The sequence below is a fragment of the Mus musculus genome, chromosome 11 (genome assembly GCF_000001635.26).
Source record: "Mus musculus strain C57BL/6J chromosome 11, GRCm38.p6 C57BL/6J".
Classification (NCBI taxonomy): domain Eukaryota; kingdom Metazoa; phylum Chordata; class Mammalia; order Rodentia; family Muridae; genus Mus; species Mus musculus.
The window spans coordinates 100,840,141-100,859,199 of record NC_000077.6 but is presented as its reverse complement, the minus strand read 5'-3'; the positions used below and the strand labels follow the sequence as shown (position 1 = coordinate 100,859,199).

General features: G+C 47.9%; 1 protein-coding gene across 3 annotated transcripts in view; it reads left to right on the top strand.

Annotated features, from left to right (window-relative positions):
- Positions 1-195: 195 nt before the first annotated feature.
- The window catches only part of Stat5b (signal transducer and activator of transcription 5B), a 78,274-nt gene continuing 59,410 nt past the window's right edge, over positions 196-19,059 (top strand). Inside the window, exon 1 of one of the 3 annotated variants that reach the window (XM_006532723.3) lies at positions 196-247. In XM_006532723.3, the coding sequence (XP_006532786.1) occupies positions 230-247 (18 nt within the window). In that variant the 5' untranslated portion in view covers positions 196-229. Of the gene's footprint in view, positions 248-8,529; positions 8,802-19,059 lie in introns of those variants that run through there. The other 2 variants (XM_030245749.1, NM_001113563.2) reach the window with 2 other exon arrangements.

The window sequence follows — 19,059 nt, the reverse complement described above, 5'->3', positions numbered from 1 at the left end:
TTTCTGGTCTTTGGACCTCCTCTTTTACTCTTTTTTTTTTTTTTTTCAACTTTAGAGGTGGGGAAAACCTGAACCTTTTCTGCAGAAGTTGAAATGTCTGGGCTGTCCCCGCCCTCTGTGTGTGGTCACAGTGACTTTACTTGGCAGGATCACGAGGAAAGGAATTGAAAACAGGGGGGGGGGGGGTTTGCAAGGAGGATCAGAGGATGGGAGAGACCTTGCTCTTCAGATGCTCTGCCAGGACCAGGTAGGGTAAGGGGCTCAGGAGGAGTAGGCATAAGCCTTTTCCCGTCTTTCCCCTCTACTCTGTACAATGGATTGACCGGGAGCCAGTTAGACCCTCCGCTCCAGATGAACATCAACATGCAAAGCTGCCAGTGGCCTTAAAGGTGACTTTACCAATGGGAACAATAAAAGGCCAGATAGGGGAAGTGACTTGACCAGACTCTTGGAGCCAGTGTGACAGATCCAAGCCCATTGCCTCATGGTAGGTGGACCCCACTTGGCACCTGTGTCCCCCAGTCTTTCACAGTGGACGTGACAGTAGATTCATTAGGTTTCCTAAGTTCTCTGAGCTACATCTGTAGGCAGAGGACCACGCTGGTCATGCCCTCCATCTGGACACCTGAGAGTGGGTGTGGTACAAGAACTGCCCACCCACTTCCAGGCATTGACTTCTCCAGACCCCTCCCCCAGGACCCACAGAAGTCTGGGGCTCCCACATCTGGCTGGGCTGGGCTGGGCTTGCTGGGAAGGTGGTTAGGCCTGCTTACTCAAAAGCTAGCGGGGAGGTGCCACCCAGCAGAAGTGTAGGAGAGTCTGCAGAACCCACTCATGTCCCCAGACCTTACCAGGACCCAAAGGTAGCTGGCTCCCTGCCTTGCTTCTGGCTCTCTCCTCATTGGGCCGTTTTGAGGTTCCTAATCCTTGTATCTTTAAACATCATTTTCTTGTTTCTTATCACTATTGTGTGTGCATATGCTGTGGCCCTCCTGTGGAGGGAACAACAACCATGGAATAATGTCTCTCTGTCAACCGTGCTTGCCAAACTTGCTTGGCAAGCGCCTTTACCCACTGAGACGTTTTGCCAGTTCATCTGGTTGCATCTTCCACTGCTCCATTCTACCTTTTTCTATGCCTCTGCTATCTCGAAGATACTCACTGGGCAGGTGGGGTGTGGGGCAATTTTACAGCTTTCCCAAGATGGGCGCTGAGGAAGGAGGCTGTTGAGTTAGGTTGGTGACAGAGGTGTCTGTGGTTCTGACTCCAGATAATACAGTTACCCGGAAGTGTCACATTTGGGTTTTGGTAGTTGTTGTTGTGGTTGTTGTTTATTTGGGGTTTTTTGGGGGGGGGGTTGTTGTTTGTTTGTTTTTTGCTTTCAGTCCTTTGGTTTGGTCTCTGTTATTTCTCACCACAAAGCATCCTGGTGGTTTTAGGGGATCAAGCTCTAAGGGAGAAAACTGAATTCGGAGGGAAAGGAGTTAAGAAGATCAGAAATACCTGGTACCTGTGTAGACCTGGAAGTAGCAACTGGCTTCTTCCCTCGGACAGTGTTCTCCCCTCTGATAGTGCTTCTTCTCTTCCCTCAAACAGTGCTTCTCCCCTCAGACAGTGCTTCTTCCCTCGGACAGTGCTTCTCCCCTCGGACAGTGCTTCTTCTCTTCCCTCAAACAGTGCTTCTCCCCTCAGACAGTGCTTCTCCCCTCAGACAGTGCTTCTCCCCTTGGACAGTGCTTCATCCCCAATTTTGGGTTGCAATATTCATTGGGGTAAGAGAGGATTCAAAACAAAATCAAACAAGATAGCCCAAAATGTTGGTATGTACTTTGTAATCTTGGCCCTGGGGCTATGAAGACAAGTGGTGTCCCTGAGCCTCACGACCCAGCCATCCTAACTAGTCAACACCCCCAAGTCCCAGTGAGAGATCCTATCTAAACAAGCAGGGTGGACACCTCCTGAGGTTGACACCTGAGGTTGACCTCTGGCCTCCACCTGTGCGTGTGCACACCTGGGTACCCATACACATACACGCACATATACACATGCGCACATGCCCCCAAATCACACAGAAACGCATCTCCCTCCACACCCATCTTGACCTGAATCATGGCACATTTATGCCAACGTTGAATGAAGGCAGGGCTGGGATCATCCCAATGATTCATCCATAAGAGACCTAGCTGAAGCTGCAGGCCTGGCACTGTAGATGCTTGCTGCCACTGACAGCCTGTGGGCAGGGTCTCAGTGACCATTCCGAGTTGTGCCACCTCTAAGCCCAGGGAGTACTTATAGAGTGAAGAGATCTCTACTGGCTGATCTAGCCCAGGCGGGTTCTTGGTATCGATCCCAGCTCCTGCATCCCCACACTTAGCAGAGCCCTGTTGTACAGAGTGAGTCTGTGTGACCATATGTTGTGTGAAGGTGAAGGGTAATACTAAGTGGCCCCTTTGGCCTTGCTCTCGGCCATCAGGAGAGTCTGAAAGGCCTGCAAAGCACGTGGTAGGGAGGACAGATGGAGGTAGAAGTCTCCCTTGGCTTCAGTGTACCTGGGCTAGGCAGGTGAAACAAAATCACCTGTTTCTTCTGCCCTATCTCCTCTTCAAGGAGCGCTTCTGTTGCTTGGGAGCCAGAAAGGTGTTCCCAAGAAAATGAGAGGTTTCCCAGCAAGTGTTTGTGTCCTGTGGCTGGACAGGGAGAGCAGACACCCCTGAGGCTTTTAAACATCCTCCTTCACCTATCTGAGTTCTGCTTGGACTGGCTACAACTGTTTCAGCCCCCAGCCTTGGCCACAGACCAGTGCTCGGTGCCTACCTCACTTCTACGTAGAAATGTTGCCCTATTAATGATCATGAAGCCAGAATAGGCCAGAGTCGGGGAATGTGTGTGTGTGTGTGTGTGTGTGTGTGTGTGTGTGTGTGTGTGTTCTCTGTAAATGCAGAGAAGGGTAAGGAGCCTTGGGATTGGGGTGAAGCCCCCTTTCCATCTCTGTCCCCTGGTCTCTAACACTCTTCAGAGAAGTCAATTTACAGAGAACTCACCAAGAGAACACAAGGCTACCCTGCCGGAGGCACAGTGACTGTCCTTTGTTTCTGGGAATAGAGGGATGGGAGGGAGGCTGTGGGACTAGCCTGGGTGGTGCAGTGGAGGCTAGGAACCTTGCTTTCTTTGCCAGCTGCCATGCCCACCTACCCAGATGAGAGACCAGCAGGTCAGGTACTCTAGGCACACAGAAGAGGGTGTGGATACAATACTGAGTGCCCATCTTCTCTCTGGCCAGGTGGGCAGGAGGAAACCTGCTCTTTGCACACCTGGCTCATGGCAGGCCTAGGCCAGGAACATTGTGGGAGAGAGTGGAATGGGCAGGAGTGGGCTTGGCCACAGTTCTGAGCACCCCAGGCCAGGCCAGCCTGGCTTCGTGTCCTCACCCTGATGACTATCATTCCCTCTTCCCGCTGAGCTAGTTTGCCCTCCTTCCAGCTCAACAAGAACTCTTTTGTGCCATGACCAGCCTGCACCTGACCTTGAGTCCTCTGGGGGGTATGTGGGAGAGGGCTCCTTCCCTGCCACCCCCCAGTGCGGTTGCCATTTCCTTTTGTTATGACCCCAGGGGCTTTCTTTCTTACTGTCTGTTTCTTATTGTTCCCCAGTTCTTAAGTCTCCAACCCACCCACATTGTCCTTGTCTGCTCCCTGTACTCCAAGCTTCTAACTAGGGCTCAATGGTCCCAGGAGCAAATGAAGACCATAACCTCAAAGAGACCAAAACCTTTGGCTCTGGGCCTGGGTTCTGTGCACTGCTGAGCTCAGTCCCAAGCACGCGCTTTCCCCTCACCCTGACCTTCGGACACCCCAGTGCCCTTGCATGCCCTCTCAACCCTAAGCCTTCGCTCTCCATCCACCCACCTGGAATACCAACACTCCTTTGGCCCCTAGCTGACACCCTTCTGTTTGTTCACAGTCTTGGAGATCTAGAGGAAAACACAAAGTCTTTGGAGTTATAAGAGCCTGATAGAAAGTTTGGCTCTGCCCTGTGATCCTGTGCAACCTCAGCAGCCTTTCAGAAATGAGCATCCTCTTTCACAAAAGGAGGCCAGCAAGACCCATCTGTCAGGATACTGTTAAGACTCAGCCACAAGGCCAGGTATAATGCCTCGTGCCTGCCACCCTCGCACCAGGGAGGCTGAGACAGAATGGCCTGGGCTACGCAGTGAATTCAAGATCCACCAGGGCTGACCCTGTCTCAACAAACCAGCAAACGTACCAATCAAGACTCAGTTATAGTGCCTGGCGCTATGTGTATGGTGCATCCCAGGTGTATTGTGTGTCCTTTCTTACAACCCTAGTCTATTTTTGTTGCTGTTATTGTTTTTGCTTTTGTTTTGTTCTTTTCTTTCAGAGATTGTGTTCTATTGCTTATTCAAAACAGAGGTTTTATACATGTTTGTTGGACAAGAAGTCTCCTAAGACAGCTCAGGGCTTCCTGGAGCTCCAAGTTCAGGGCATATCCTAGATACTCACCCCAACCCAGAGCCCTATAAATGGCTCTGCCTTTCACATTCCACTGACCTGCTTTCCAGCCCACAGTGGTGGCAGCGGTGGTGGTGGCAGCAGCAGCAGCAGCAGCAGCATCTTTGCCTGCTGCTGGGCTGGCTTTTGAGTTCCTAACCTGCCCTGCAAGCTGGCAAGGTACTGGCTGTGCTGGCAATGTTCTTTCCTCTGCATCAGCCACACCCTCCCTTGGTTAATGCACGATCGCCCCAGGACTCTGGGTGTAGAGGACATGGTGACCCTGTCCCAGGAGACATGGGGGCCCTTGAGCTTTCCAGAGAGCCACCCCTTAACTATTCCTGGAAGGGTGCCCAGATAGGTGAGGTACACAGGCGCCAGATAGGAGTGCTTGAGAATCTCTAGGTGGTGAATCCTGCCTGGATCTACCCCTCCATCCCTCCACTTCCCTCCCTACCCCTCCCAAGCCTTCCCACCCCTCAGCAAAAAATCTGCATCCTCCTGACCCGGAAAGTTGGCTGGGAGTAGGATGAGAGAAGAAAAGAAAGCACACTCTTATTACATGCCTTTCCTTAAACCAGGCAACGTGCTTAGTTGGTCTCTCTCTCAATCTCTCTCTCTCTCTCTCTCTCTCTCTCTCTCTCTCTCTCTCTCTCTCTGTCTCTCTCAATCTCATCTCTCTCTCTCAATCTCTCTCTCCCTCTCCCCCTCCTCTCTCTCCCTCCCTCCCTCCTGGACTTAAACTTGCAGTGATCCTCCTGAGACTTTATAGCTGCCTCTGCATACCCAGCCACATTCCCTTTTTCCTTTAAAACCAAAAAACATCCATTTAACTAATGTTGTACATGGTATAAGAGGCACACGGTCCAGAAGGACAGACAGAGAGCAATTGGGGGGTCTCCTTTCCCTGTTCTTCATGTCCTTTCTGGTAGGACACCCACTGTTATTAGAGTCTTGCATGTGCCCTGAAAGATCGTATTCACTTCACCCCTAATGTTGACTTATCCACGAGGCGAAACTGAGGCTTTCAGGGATGTCAAGCAGTTTGTGCAAGGACACATGGCTGACAAGCTGGCAAAGCAGGCTGAAATTTGGATGAAAATCTAGCTGTTAAGTCTTGGGCAGAAGCAATCCCGTGTACCACCAGAGCCCCTCACGAGGCATTGGCTGTGACAGCTTCCAGAGGTCCTAGAAGAGCTCTGTGGTCTCTCCTGTCCTGTCTGTTAAGGGTCTAGCCTCCTCTGTTGCTCTAAGGGCCTGATCTGACTTCTCATTCCCTTCTACCATAGAAGGGAAATTCCCATGAGAGTCCTTCCCTGGCTAATGCGTGACAGGTGGATCCCCAGGGCCAGCCTGATTCCTGGGATCCAGAGAAGTACTCACAGGGAAACCACATAAACTCTGGTCTCTGGTTGAAGGAGGTTGTGGTTGTGGTTTCAAATACATTTCAAGAAAATAGTCTCATGATCTCCCCGTGGCTATGAAGGAAGGATGTGAAATGAAGGAGCTGCTCTCTGTGGCGGCCACATGGTCATCCCCGATCATGACGAAAGGAGGCTCCAGTTAGTCCTGGCTGAGAATTGGCAGGATGTACAGCCATAGGCTGTGAGCTAGGCCTTGGGGTTCTTCCTTCCATGCAGTCTCTTTCTCTCTTGGTCAGGTCAGAGTGGACTGAGAGCTGTCCTCAGTGGTCATCTCTACACCTCCAGGTATCTTTCTGGAATTTCCCAAGATCCTACTTTTCTATTCAATTTCCTTTCAGCACTTCTGTATCCCAAGGCTGGTGTCCTCCCAACATAGAAGCTGTATGGTCCTTCGATCCAAAGAGGAGGTATCTGGATCCATCTGCATTTTCAAATACGGAGGAGGATGGTGGACTTTTCTTCCTGTCGGAATGACAGCTTTCTGTTTTGCTGAGGTAGCCACAGAACATTCCATCCTTTGTGGCTCCAAACACAGGACTAACTAACTGGCTACCTAGTGAGCAGTCAGAGATGTGCTGTGGTTTTCTCAATGGAGTGACACCCTTTTGGATGTTGTTGGTCATCAGCTATAGTAGCTGAGTTGAGTCCTAGACCTTACCCAATCTCAGGAAAAGAAATTTAAATCCTAGCTCTTATTAACCACTATAACAGTTAGCATAAATATAGTGGGTGGCAGGGTTTGAACTATTTCATATCTCTTAGCTCACTTGATTCTCGGGACGCCATGAGGTAGACAGTACTGATATTGCTATGTAGTGAAAACAGAGAACAAGGCAGAAAAGGGTTCACAATGGTATGACTGCTTTTGGACCTTGTGCTCTTGATATGTACATAGTCCTTGCAGTTTCCTTTTCCAAGGTATAGCATATTTACTGGGTGTCTACACAGGGCTGGGTGTGGGTGGGGGGATTTAAAGGTGAACAGGATATTGTGTCTGCCTTTGGAGGAGACACATGCTAACAAGAAATCGTTCTTCAACACAAGAGGTATGGTGATAAGGCATGGTATGAAGTGTGTGGTGAGAAACAGGAGGGTAACAGTTATACTGCCTAGACTCTGGGCCCTAGAGCAGGAGCAACCTGTAGGTTGAGACCCATTTGGGGATCTAGGGACCCTTTCACAGTGGTTACCTAAGACCATTAGAAAACACAGCTATTTACATTATGATAAACAGCAGTAGCAAATTTTATAGGTATGAAGTAGCAACGGAAATAATTTTATGGTTGAAGTCACCATAACATGAAGAACTATATTAAAGGGTTGCGGAGTTAGGAAGGTTGAGAACCACTGCCCTAGAGCGAGCATCACACAGAAAGGCCAGGAGTGTGTTTCTGGGAGAGGTGATAGCTTACAGGTATGGAAGCTTGAACAGAGAAATGTGCCCTGAAGTTTTAACTCGTCCTAAGCTGGCTGTGGGGTGGGGGGGTGGGGGGAGGAAAGGTGGGGAAGGGGAAGCCCAGAGCTGCTGATTTCCATCCCATCCAGCTTCTTGGCCCAGCCCCCACGCTCTCTCCCTCTTTTTTGTGCCAAGCACTGTGTCAGGTGTTGGCCCAGCCTGTAGGGCAGGAGCAGAAGGGCTTTGTGATCAGTTAACACCCCCAAACCTTTGTGCCTGGGAAGGCTGCTGGGAAGAGAATCATAGAAGAGCTTGCCTCTCGATCCTGCCTGGCTAGGAAAATTTTCAGCGGGACAAATTGTAGGTGACTGTAGAGAATAGACGTTCCGTGTGTTTGTGCTGGGAAGGGGTCCTCCCTCTTTTGCCCCTGCAGCTGAGGTTTCTACAGCTGTGGCTTCTGTACCACTGATGTGCCTTGCTTCCGGGCTGGCCGGGTTGGCCCTTGGAGGGTTGCCAGGGAAACCACTGGCCAGCTTGGGGAGATGGAGCGCGGGAGAGTGGGTGACTCAGGTTGCTTTCTCTCACACATACAGCAACCCTCCCCAACATTGGGGAAAGGGTAGTAGAGACCCTCTACCCCTGGAGAGAACCCAGACGGCCCTGGATAAACCTGTCACTCCCAAAACCAAGATTAGTTACCAGCAAAAATTCCCAGGGAGGAAGGCGTCTCCCATATGCCCCATAGATTCACCCAGGGGCAATCCACTGATCCAGTTGGCCCGGTCCTGCCTGTGCCCATCGGGGTAGTGCGACAGGGGCCCTGGTTTAAACCTCCCTCCAGGGAGCAAGCTCGGGATAATTATTGATCGGGGCTACTATGGACTTCTGCCCTCGGCCTGAGAGCTAGAGGACGCGGGCCTGGTTTCCCGGCGGGAGGGCGGTGGGCGGGCCGCGGAGGGGGTGTCCCAATCTCCAAGACCACCGCCGCTCGTGCCCTTAAACGGGGATCTCTCCCACCCAAACAAAACAGCATGTGTTAGGGGTCCCGGAGCCTCGAGGGGGTGTCCAGGGCGGCTGGGCGCGGGCTCGGCCTGCAGCGGGAGCGCGCGGCGCAGGCCCAGCCGAGCGCGCTCCCGCGCTCCACTGCGCGCAGGGGGTTCCGGGGCCCCGCAGGGCGGTCGCGCAGGGGCGCGGAGGGACCTTGGGGCTGGGGAGCGCGCGCGGGCAGGAACCAGGAAGCGGGGCGCGCTCGGGGTTACGGGCGGGCGCGCGTCCCCGGAGCCTGAGCGCGAGAGCGGCGCGCGCCCCCGTGGGCCCCGGCGGGAGGAGAGTCGGCGGCCCAAGCCGTCACCCCGGGCGGGGACCGAGCGCGGGCGACGACGCGCGGAGGTCCTGCACGGGGAGGGAGCGAGCGGGCGTGCGAGAGAGCGTGCGGGACCGGAGAGACCGCTGGCTCTGGTGGGGCAGAACGAGGTAGGAGCTGCGCCCTGCGCGGGGCCAGGGGGCCCGGGAGCCCGGGCGGGGCCCCGTGCTCCTGCTGTCTAGAAGCTGGGCAGGGCCGAGCCGCCGCCATCGCTCCGGGGCCGTGGGGAGGCCGCGGGGGCCGCGCCGGGCGGCTGCAGAGGGGCCCGGGGCGCTGGTGGTGGCTACGAGAGGGGCGCGCGGAGGCCACGGAGGGGGGCGCCGTGGATACCGTGAAAAGTATTGGCGCGTGCGTGTCACGATGGGTGTGTGAGGGACGCCGACAGAGCCGATCCCCTGGGAGCGAGGGGACTGCTGTCGGCCGCCTCACACCTTCCTGTTGCATTTCTGAAGAGTCCCTGCTGTCTCCCAGTTTTTCCTCTTATTATAATGTGCTCCCCAAAGCGGGGGGGGGGGGGTGCCCGAGACTCTGGGGAAAACGATGAGCCGAAGGTACCCAGTGGAGTGGGGGGTATCAGCAAAGCTTCAAGAAATAGTGCCTTATAAGGAGTCAAGACAACAAATATGAACATTTTGATAAGGCTCTGGGCTGCGGGGTCCCACATCAGGACCTGCCAGGCCTGGGCTTGAATGTGTGGTGGTGGGATGCGGGCAAGCTGTTCTTTCATTTTCTCTTCTTTTCTTTTCCTTTCTTTTCTTTCTATCTTGTTTTTCCTAGCCAAGGTTAAAGAGTTAAAAAAAAAGTGATCCTGGTGTCGGGGGTAGATATGGGGAGTCGGAAGGAGAGCTGTCTTATCACAGAAGCTGGTCTGAGTCTAAAGGAATCTGGCAAGATGGTCAGAGTGATCAAGGGGGGGGTAGCAGAAGGGGGCGGGGGGGGGGACTTGTCTGGAGCAGGAGGCGTTTGCAAACACTTGTAGCCAGCAGTGATGGAAAAGGCGAAGAACAAACGGCAGCGTTTAGAAAGCAGGGATTAATGAGACCCAGAAGATTTTAAAGGCAAAAAGAGGCCATTCGTTTCCTCAAGGACCTATGTCCACTTTTGTGCTTGTCTCGCTGTGGGTCGGAACTTGTATTAAATTAATAGTGGCAAACTGGCTTATAGAATCTTCGATTTGGGAAGCCTCCACCCCTGGGATTATACTACATTCTTTCATTGTAAAAACTGAGGCCCAGATAGATGGACTTAGCTGCCAGCTCAGGTCACAAGTGTGTTTATATTTAGTAGTTTATGGACTCACACCCACAAGGACCCATCTTGTGCAGTGAAGTAGATGTTTGCCTCAGTAAGACTCTATAGGTTGTTGTTAGAGTATCCTCAGAGAATGTCCCTTGAAAAGGCTAGGGTGTCACTGGACCGATGGTTTTGTGTAGCCTTGTAGCAGTGGCTTTTATCATCTGCTTGTATCTTGGGCTTCCAAATCTATTGGATAGTTGCCGGTGCCTTAATAAGCTTTCAGCTGTTGAGTCTGCATTATCTCACATAATTTGATTATCATTCAGTCAGGATACGGGCCTTTGCCTCTTATCCATTGTCATGCTATTGTTCATTTGTTTTTGTTGTTTGATGTTTACAGTGTCCGTCGGATGTATTTTACTTATGGATTATTTATTTCATGTTTCTCTCATTTCATTTGGGGACACTGAGTTGATTTTGAGCCTTTTCAGCTGGGGAATTCTGTTGGTTGGCCTCTGAGTGGTTTGTTATGTGTTTTCTTGGTAGCAATCTCCATTTTATGAAGGAATATAGTTGTTAAAATTGATAGAGCTAAACGGGAAGGGGCTTCTGGTTTTAAGAGTCCAGTTAGAACACCTGCATACCCCTGGCCAGGTGTCACCAGAGGATGACGTGTTTTCTGTAGGCTTTGGAGAACGGGAAATTCAAACAAAGTTGTACACTTCAAGAGAGTGGAAAAGTCTCTCTGTCTCTTCTTCCCCCCTCCCTCCCTCCCTTCCCACCCCCACCCCTCTTCTCACATCTGAGAGAAGACAAACAAAACAAAACAAAACAAAAACAAAAACCAAGAGTTGATTTCTGTCACTAGCAGTTTGGTGATTGCATAACTCAGAGTTCAATTTCTCTAAAAAATCTTTGCTGCAGACCCAGCAACCTCCCTGATTTTTACCTTCTCTGTTTTCTTGTTTCTGCCAAGAAGCCATTGATATACGTATGTTGGGCTGAGTTTAAGGAGGATATGCTTCCGTGTATGCTTTGTGATGTGTGTAAGGGGGCGGGAGGACAAATACTATCAGTGCTTGGGGGATTGCAACAGAAATATTTTGGCCAACACTTCCTATTGACTCTGACTTCTCATTTCACCTCCATTTTCTTAGTCTCGATTGATTTCTCTTCCTCCTCCTCCTCCTCTTCTTCCTCTTCTTCCTCTTCCTCCTCCTTCTTATACACAAGGATCCCATTGGGATCAAAAGCATCATTTACTGCTTTTTGGTATATGTTTAATTTTTTTCGTCCCAATGATATTACAGTCAGTCTGTATCAGGCTTATATAGGTGAATATACTTGCTGTGGTTCCTCTGGTTTGTTACGTAGGCAAGGGATACGTGTGTCCTTATAGTAAAGAAAGGATCTATAAAGAGGAAAATAACATCCTTAAATCTGGTGTTAGTTGAAAGTGGGCTCAATGGAAGCCTCATTGTTCTAACGCCCTACAAGGTGTGTGCCTCTGTGAAGTCATGCCCGGATGTATGAACAATCTTAGTGATGCCTTCCTTGCCTTCATTTGGAGTGTAGATTGACCATAGAATTCCTACAAAGCATGCACACTAAAGAGAAAACAAAACTCATAGTTGTTTTTGTTTTGTTGTTTGAGCATTTGAGAGGTTTTTTTTTAAAGTTATGTGATGATAATTCCAAGTTACCTCTAATTACTGAGTTCTGAAAAATGTGTGTGTGTGTACGTATATATATTTTTTCTCTTCAAGACAAGGATTCCCTGTGTAGCCCTGGCTGTCCTGGAACTGACTTTGTAGACCAGGTTTGCCTCGAACTCATAGAGCTACCCCTGCCTCTGCCTCCCGAGCCCTGGGATCAAAGGCGTGCACCACCACTGCCCAGCCTGAGGAATATTCTTTTATTATGTAATAAATTATCAAAGTACTTTGACTCAGGAACTTCTGTCTTCATCTCCTCCCCTGTCCCCTCCACCCACCTCTGTTTTTTGTTTTTGTTTTTTTGGGTTTTTTTTTTGCCCCAAAGTTGGGCATAGTCATGCATGCTAATAATTCCAGCTAGTAGGGAAGCTGAGGCAGGAGGGTTCAGAGTTTGAGGCTAGCCTGGGCCGATAAACAAGAATCTGTCTCAACATAAGAAGAAAGATTTGGGGGTGTAGCTCAGTGTATGTATGTATGTATGTATGTATGTATGTATGTATGTGTTGCCTAGTGGCAACACCCCACGGGGTGGGGGGGCGTCTCAAAATACCATGGTCTCCAAACGTGTCATATATATAAAGGAATGGGTTTTTAAAATTCTACTTATTTTTGTTTTGTTTTGTTTTGTCTTGTTTGTGTTTTTGAGACAAGGTCCATAGTCCAGTCTTGCCTTGGCTTTGTGATGGTCCTGTCTTCCCTGCTCAGCCTCCCAAGAACAGGCATGAGTCAACGGGTCTACCTCCATTTGGTTTTTTAAAATTTGAATTATGAATAAAACCGTTTTAAAACCAGAAGTGGCTTTTTCCTCTAGAGTAGTGTGGATTCAGCAGTTCTGTGATTATTTCTGGGAATAAGAAAGTCAAATTTAACAATCCAGTTTCCATTGGTTAGCAGGGCTTTCTCTCTCTCTCTCTCTCTCTCTCTCTCTCTCTCTCTGTGTGTGTGTGTGTGTGTGTGTGTGTGTGTGTGTGTGTGTGTGTGTATGTGTGCGTGCATTTGAGTTGTAAACATCATGGTGAATTTTAAAAAAAAAAAAGTATTTGTTCCTAATTATAATGGCTTCATTTGAAGTGAAATATTGACAATGGATATTTGATTAAAGATATCCCTTTAATGCCAACAAACAAGCAAACAAAACAAAACAAAACAAACAGAAAACCAAGACATTTTGGAAAAGACGTGGTGTCTCAAACCCTAGGCAGGGAAATGGCAGGGGTTGGATCTTGACGGAATGAGACCCTCACTTTGGTGGCTGCAGTGTCTTACATGCCGTTTTATAACTTCTGTTACTCTGTCACACCCATGACTTCCTTGGAAGGTATTTTTGAGGTTTGCTTTCCTTTTTTTTCTTCTTCTTTCTTTCTTTTAAATGGTAATATTGAGGTGGGGGTGCTTCCTGTTTATATTTTCAAAATTAGGTCCCCACGTCACCCTCCTCACCGGGTGACGATTGTGCTTTAGCTGCGTGAAGGCCAGCATCACACATCATGTGCTTTGTCTTTGGACTCTGTTGTCCTGCTTCATGGGACAGCATCACTGAGCTCAGTCCAAGACCCACTTGGGAACACAAGGCATTCTTGAATCTTTTCCCATCTCTCTTCAAGGCGGGGCACTTTTGGAAGGAGCCTTAAAGCCTCCACAACAGAGGCACAGTTACCAGAGAAGTGGGGCTGTTGCCAGCTGTTTCCTCCCAGGTGCCTAGAAGACACCGGCTGAAGTTAGAATCCAATCTTTTGTGCTGTAAGGAGGAGCTGCCCCAGGGTAGGAGCTGAAGATCCTGCAAACAGCAGCAGCTTTCCTGGCCTTACCCAAAATCCACACACAGTTTCATGGAGAATGAAGTATGAACCAGCGGAAAGTCAGACCTAGCAGTAGATCTCTGAAGGGGTCACCCTCAGCCTTAAGACTCTTGATCTTCTGGGGCGGTTGCCTCCCTTCCCCACCTGCCTTTGACAAGTGGGTTCGAAACCCTCACAGGGGTCACATGTCAGATATCCTGCATATCAGATATTTACATTAGAACTTATAACAGGGGCTGGAGAGATGGTTCAGCGGTTAAGAGCACTGACTGCTCCTTCCAGAGGTCCTGAGTTCAATCCCCAGCAACCACATGGCAGCTCAAAACCATCTATAATGGGAGCCAATGTCTTCTTCTGATGTGTCTGAAGACAGCTACAGTGTAGTCATATACATACAACAAATAAATCTTTGGGAAAAAAAAAGAATTCATAGCAGTAGCAAAGTTATGAAACAGCAAATGAGGTTGTATACATATATCTTTTTTTCTCTTCAAGACAATCTTGGGGTCACCCCAATATGAAAAGCTGTACTAAAGGGGCAGCCTTAGCCTTAGGAAGGGTGAGAACCATTGCTGTAGGGTCTTATGTAGCCCAGCCTGGCCTTGAACTCTGTAGCCAGCCCAGGGTGGCCTTGAACTTCTGATTCCTTTGTTCACCTCCAGACTGCTAGAATAACAGGCCTGCACCACCAGACCTGGTTTGATGAAGTGCTGGAGAGCGGACCGAGGGCTTCGTCCCCAGATCCCTCGGTGACTTTTATGTAGCAAGTCACTGTGGATCTAAATGCAGAGCGAGTGATACGGAGCCTTGGGGAGAAGGAGCCATGTTACTGTTTCCCTGTCCGTTCACTAACTTTCTTCGAAATAGTGTGATGACTAAAGAGACTGGAAACAGACTCTGCTGCCGGTGTGTTTGTGGTTTCAAGGCAGTTTCTCTCTTCTACATTTTTCCTTTGGATCACAATCCTAAAAGAAATAGCATCCTTAGCGTGGAGTGGAGGTTACTCACAGTGAGATCTACAAACCGCGTTGAACCTCCCTCAGGGTAGCTTTGCCTCATGTTCCCTTCCAGATCAGTGTCCAAGGAAGAAGAGGTTTAAATTTGTCTCTCAGGGTATTCTCTTCCCGGGGTTTAATTACAGTAGCGACACCCATTTTCCCTTGTATTGTACAAGGAAGATGATAACTTTGGGGACTGGTTGAGGGACGGGTTGTCTCTTCTGACCTGCCCTTCCTGTCAAACCTACGACCACTTCATTCTCCAGGAATACTTCCACTGCCTCTGGCACTCTGGAGAGCCCTCTAAGAATTCTTTGCACATTTCTATTATGAAGAGAAATAGCTGCATATTCCATGCACAGCTAGGTTTTTTTTTTCTGAGGTACTTGTACTGACTCATTTTTAAAAATTACACTAAGATGGAGAGGATGGTTTGAGACCCATAATGAGATTCTCAGAAAATGCGAAAACTTTCCTTTATGACTGGCTGCAGAAAGGCTGGGGAAGACAAGGGGAAATACATCAATGAGCCAATCAATTATTGTTATTTGTTGCGATTAATTTGGTGAGTAATCTTTTCAATGCCCATTGGGCTAGTAGATATGAAGTTGGCTTGACTCTGCAGCAATGATCGGACAAACCAATCATCAGGTTTTTCTGATGTTGCTTGGTTTTCCCTGACAGGGGATTTCTTTGTATATGGGGAACCAGGTCAAGGTTACCAACCATAGCTACGTGTATGGTTTGTATTAAAGATAATTGTTGGAAGACCAGGTGTGGTGGCACATGTCTTTCATCCCAGAACTAGGGAGCAAGAGCAGGGGGGAGTCTGTGAGTTTGAAGCCAGCCTAATGTACATCATAAGTTCCAGGAGGGGCTGCATAGTGAGAGACTGTCTTAAATATTGTTGCTGTTTGTGGGCTACAGTACTGTATAACATGGCCTTACAAATGGGTGCACTAATTGTTTTACTAATTATTTTTGCCACCTCTCAAGAGAATTAATTAAAAGTTACCTCAACTTATGCCCAAACCCAAAGCTGAATAGATGTTCCAGGGTCTTAAACTCATAGAAAGATTATGAGAATAATACCTAAAATTTATGGTTCATAGTATGTCAGACAGACACTGTTACAGGTGTGTGCTTGTGTGTGTGTGTGCACCTGAGCACATGAGAGTGCTCCTGTGTGCATGCGTAAGCTAGTTAGTCTCAGACGTTAGTCTCAGGAGCCATCCGCCTTGCTTTTGAGACAGAGTTTCTCATGGGACCTGTGGCTTGCTGACTGGGCTTAGATGTCTAGCCAGTGGTCCCCAGGGGTGGAATCTTCCTCTCTCCACCTTCTCAGGGCTGGGGTTACAGATGTTTGCCACCATGCCCACCTCCTTTCTGTGGGCTCTAGAAGCTCAGGCCCCCATGCTTGGGTGGCAAGGGTGTTACACAATGAGTCATCGCCCCAGCTCCCTCTTGTCTTGTTTTATGATCCTGAGAGGAATGGACATTATCTCCAGATAAAAATGAAGAAATGACCACAGAGAGGTTAAGTAACTCATCCAAGGTCACACAGCTAGTAACCGCAGGACTAGGGCGAAACCCTGACCCATCCTTAACCACTGTGCTCAGGGACAGCAGACACCTGCAGCTTTGTAATGGCACGGGCGGTTTTCTTAGACCTGTTGTTCCCATAGGAGAAGAAGGGGTATGAGCTGGCCCTTTGGCCCCTGGGTTCTGACAAAAGGATAATGTGTGCTATGTGGTAATGTTAGTCTATGTGATATATGCCTCTGTACAGAGAACCAAATGTCTGACTGGCTTATTTACAGTTTGATTCTGCAAGGACATAAGCCTCTAGTATTGTCTCACTGGGGCTTTTTTTTTTAGAGCTTTTCATCATAATTTCTGAAATACAGAAATTTAAAAGTGTTACTTACATAGAGTAACTTTTTTCTTCTTCTTCTTTGAGACAGGGTTTCTCTGTATAGCCCTGGCTGTCCTGGAACTCACTCTGTAGACCAGGCTGGCCTTGAACTCAGAAATCTGCCTGCCTCTGCCTCCCGAGTGCTGGGATTAAAGGCGTGCGCCACCACTGCCCGGCACGGAGTAACTTTTCAAACCTTACGTATATATGTGTTAATGTAGGAATATATGCTGGTGAGCTCTAGGGCCAAGGTCAGAGGGGTTGGACCCCTGCGGCAGGAGTTGGGAGCTACCTCACACGGGTGCTGGGAACTGAACCAGGGTCCTCCGCAAGAGCAGTGTGTGCGCTTAACTGCGGAGCCATCTGATGAATTACTATGTATTTAAACCAAAGCAAAGGCCATTATAAGTTCCCCAAGCCCCGAAATGATGCGCCATAAAGTCCAGAGCTCAAGTGACAGAGAGAAAAAAAAAAAAATCCAAATTCCCTGGGCAGAAAGTCTATCCCTGTTCAAACAGACAGGATGTCAGCACCTGCGATTGTCACCTTTGATCAGGGGTTGAATTTTCTTTGAATGTTGACAAAAGCTACACTGTCAGTGGAAAAAGCTCAATGTGCGATGGCTGTAAGTCAGAATTTCCTTATGCTCTCAGCAGTGAGAGCCACCGCTAAAGCTGTTCTCTCTCTGTGTTCCCCTCCCTGTGGCTGGCGAGTGTGTAAAGCCTTCAGTGGGGGTTTCCCAGGATTTTAGGTGAGAGTAAATGAGAAAGGTTGTAAAAACTCATTCGTGATGTCTAAGATGCAAAGCCTAGGGATGCTAGGGCATGGTTTGGGGGAAGTGTAAAATTTAAAAGTCCAACGTAAGCCAACTGTCTTAAATAAATTACACTCGCACGATTTAGTACGAGTGCTTGCAGCCGAAGGGAGCTCGGGGCGCTTAGTCTGACAAATTACTAAGCATTGGACTTCATCAGCCCTCAAAATATATGCGGGGTAGCCACCTCTTTAAATACGTGCTCTTGGAAATAAGGTTATTGTTTATTTGGTTGGTTTTTGTTTATCTTTTGAGTCAGGGTCTCACCATGTAGTCCAGGCTGACTGTACATTCTCAATGCAGCCCAAGCTAGCCTCCAAGCTAGCCCAGGCTAGCCCCCAGCTTGTAGGAGGCTCAGGGCTCCGAGAGCTGGGATACACAGGTGCGAGCCACCATACTTTTCTTAGAGTCAAGCCAATTATATTTTTATATTATAATATTATTTTATAATATATTTTTATTTTGTCTAACATGTGTTTATTTATTTATTTGTGTGTGTGTGTGTGTGTGTGTGTGTGTGTGTGTGTGTGTAGAGACTGACCCAGGGATTTGTGCACATTAGACATGTGCAATACCACTGAGTTACATCCTCAGGCCCGGGTCATGTTTTAGGCTTGAGCATGTTGCAGTCTAGAGAGTGACAGAAACACACGGTTTTAACAGAATGAAGCAGTTTACCTGGACTGTTAGTGTTTTAGGACCATGTTTACAGTGAAAATCAGGCAGCATGGGGGAGTGGGGGGGGGCTTTCCATATAGGCACAGGAAATAGATTTCGCCTCCGGCTTTTTCTGTGGCTATTGTTTTAATCTGTAGCAAATGTATTGGGAACTCGGAATGTGCTTGCATTGCCGAGAGGAGCTGGCCTTGCAATGAGTTTGAGTATCAAGTGCTAACACGATGTGCTATAGCACGAGTCAGCTGCCCCTCCCCCTGACTGTTGAAGACTTCAAAACAAAATAGAAAATATTTGGCTTCCTGAATGACATGGCTGTAATTCACACGCCGCGCTGGCGATGAAGTGTGACCCTCTCATTTTGCAATACCAGAGAAGAGCACGTAATGTTGAAGGGACGGCCACCACAAGACTTTATGTTTTGCCACAACAGTGTGACACTGGTGGTTTTAAAGTTTAATTTATTTTTAATCTTTTGGTGTTAGGTGGGCTGATAATTGAACCCATGGTTTCATGCATACAACACAAGCATTGTCCAGCAACTGAATTATATTCCCAATTGCATTTGTAACACCCAGATGTGAGATACACTGTAGGCCTGTAGGGGGGAATACGTTAGAAAGGTTATGAAAACACTTGAAGAGGACAGATGTAGCTTTTATAAAGTAATTTATAAAAGGAAATAAAAAAAAGTATAAAAAAACCAATGCCTTCATTATAGGTCAATATTCATTATTTTTATATTTATTTTAATTACATGTATCTAATATATTGATAATTTATATGATATATTATATGTTATAATATATTATACATTATATATAATATGTACATATAATGTATGTAATTTTTATATACTATAATCTATATTATTGACGTAAAAAATAAGGATAAGCTGGGCCATAAAGAGGAAGTGTCACAAAAGAAGAAAAACAATGGCCAATAACTATGTAAAACATGTTCAGCTGAACTAGAAATCATGATATGGAGTAAAAAAACAAGGTTTTTTCCAATTAGATTTATAAGAACTAATAATATTGAAAAGATACAATGTTTCTGCAATGTGATGTCACTTGGCTATTTCAAACCATGTTATAAAACAATACTTGATGATTGCATAAAGTTCAGAATACATTATTAAGTGGAAAAAAAAAACAAAATATAAAACAAATTTTTTCAAACAGTTTTACTTAGATAAAAATCACAAACGTGTCCT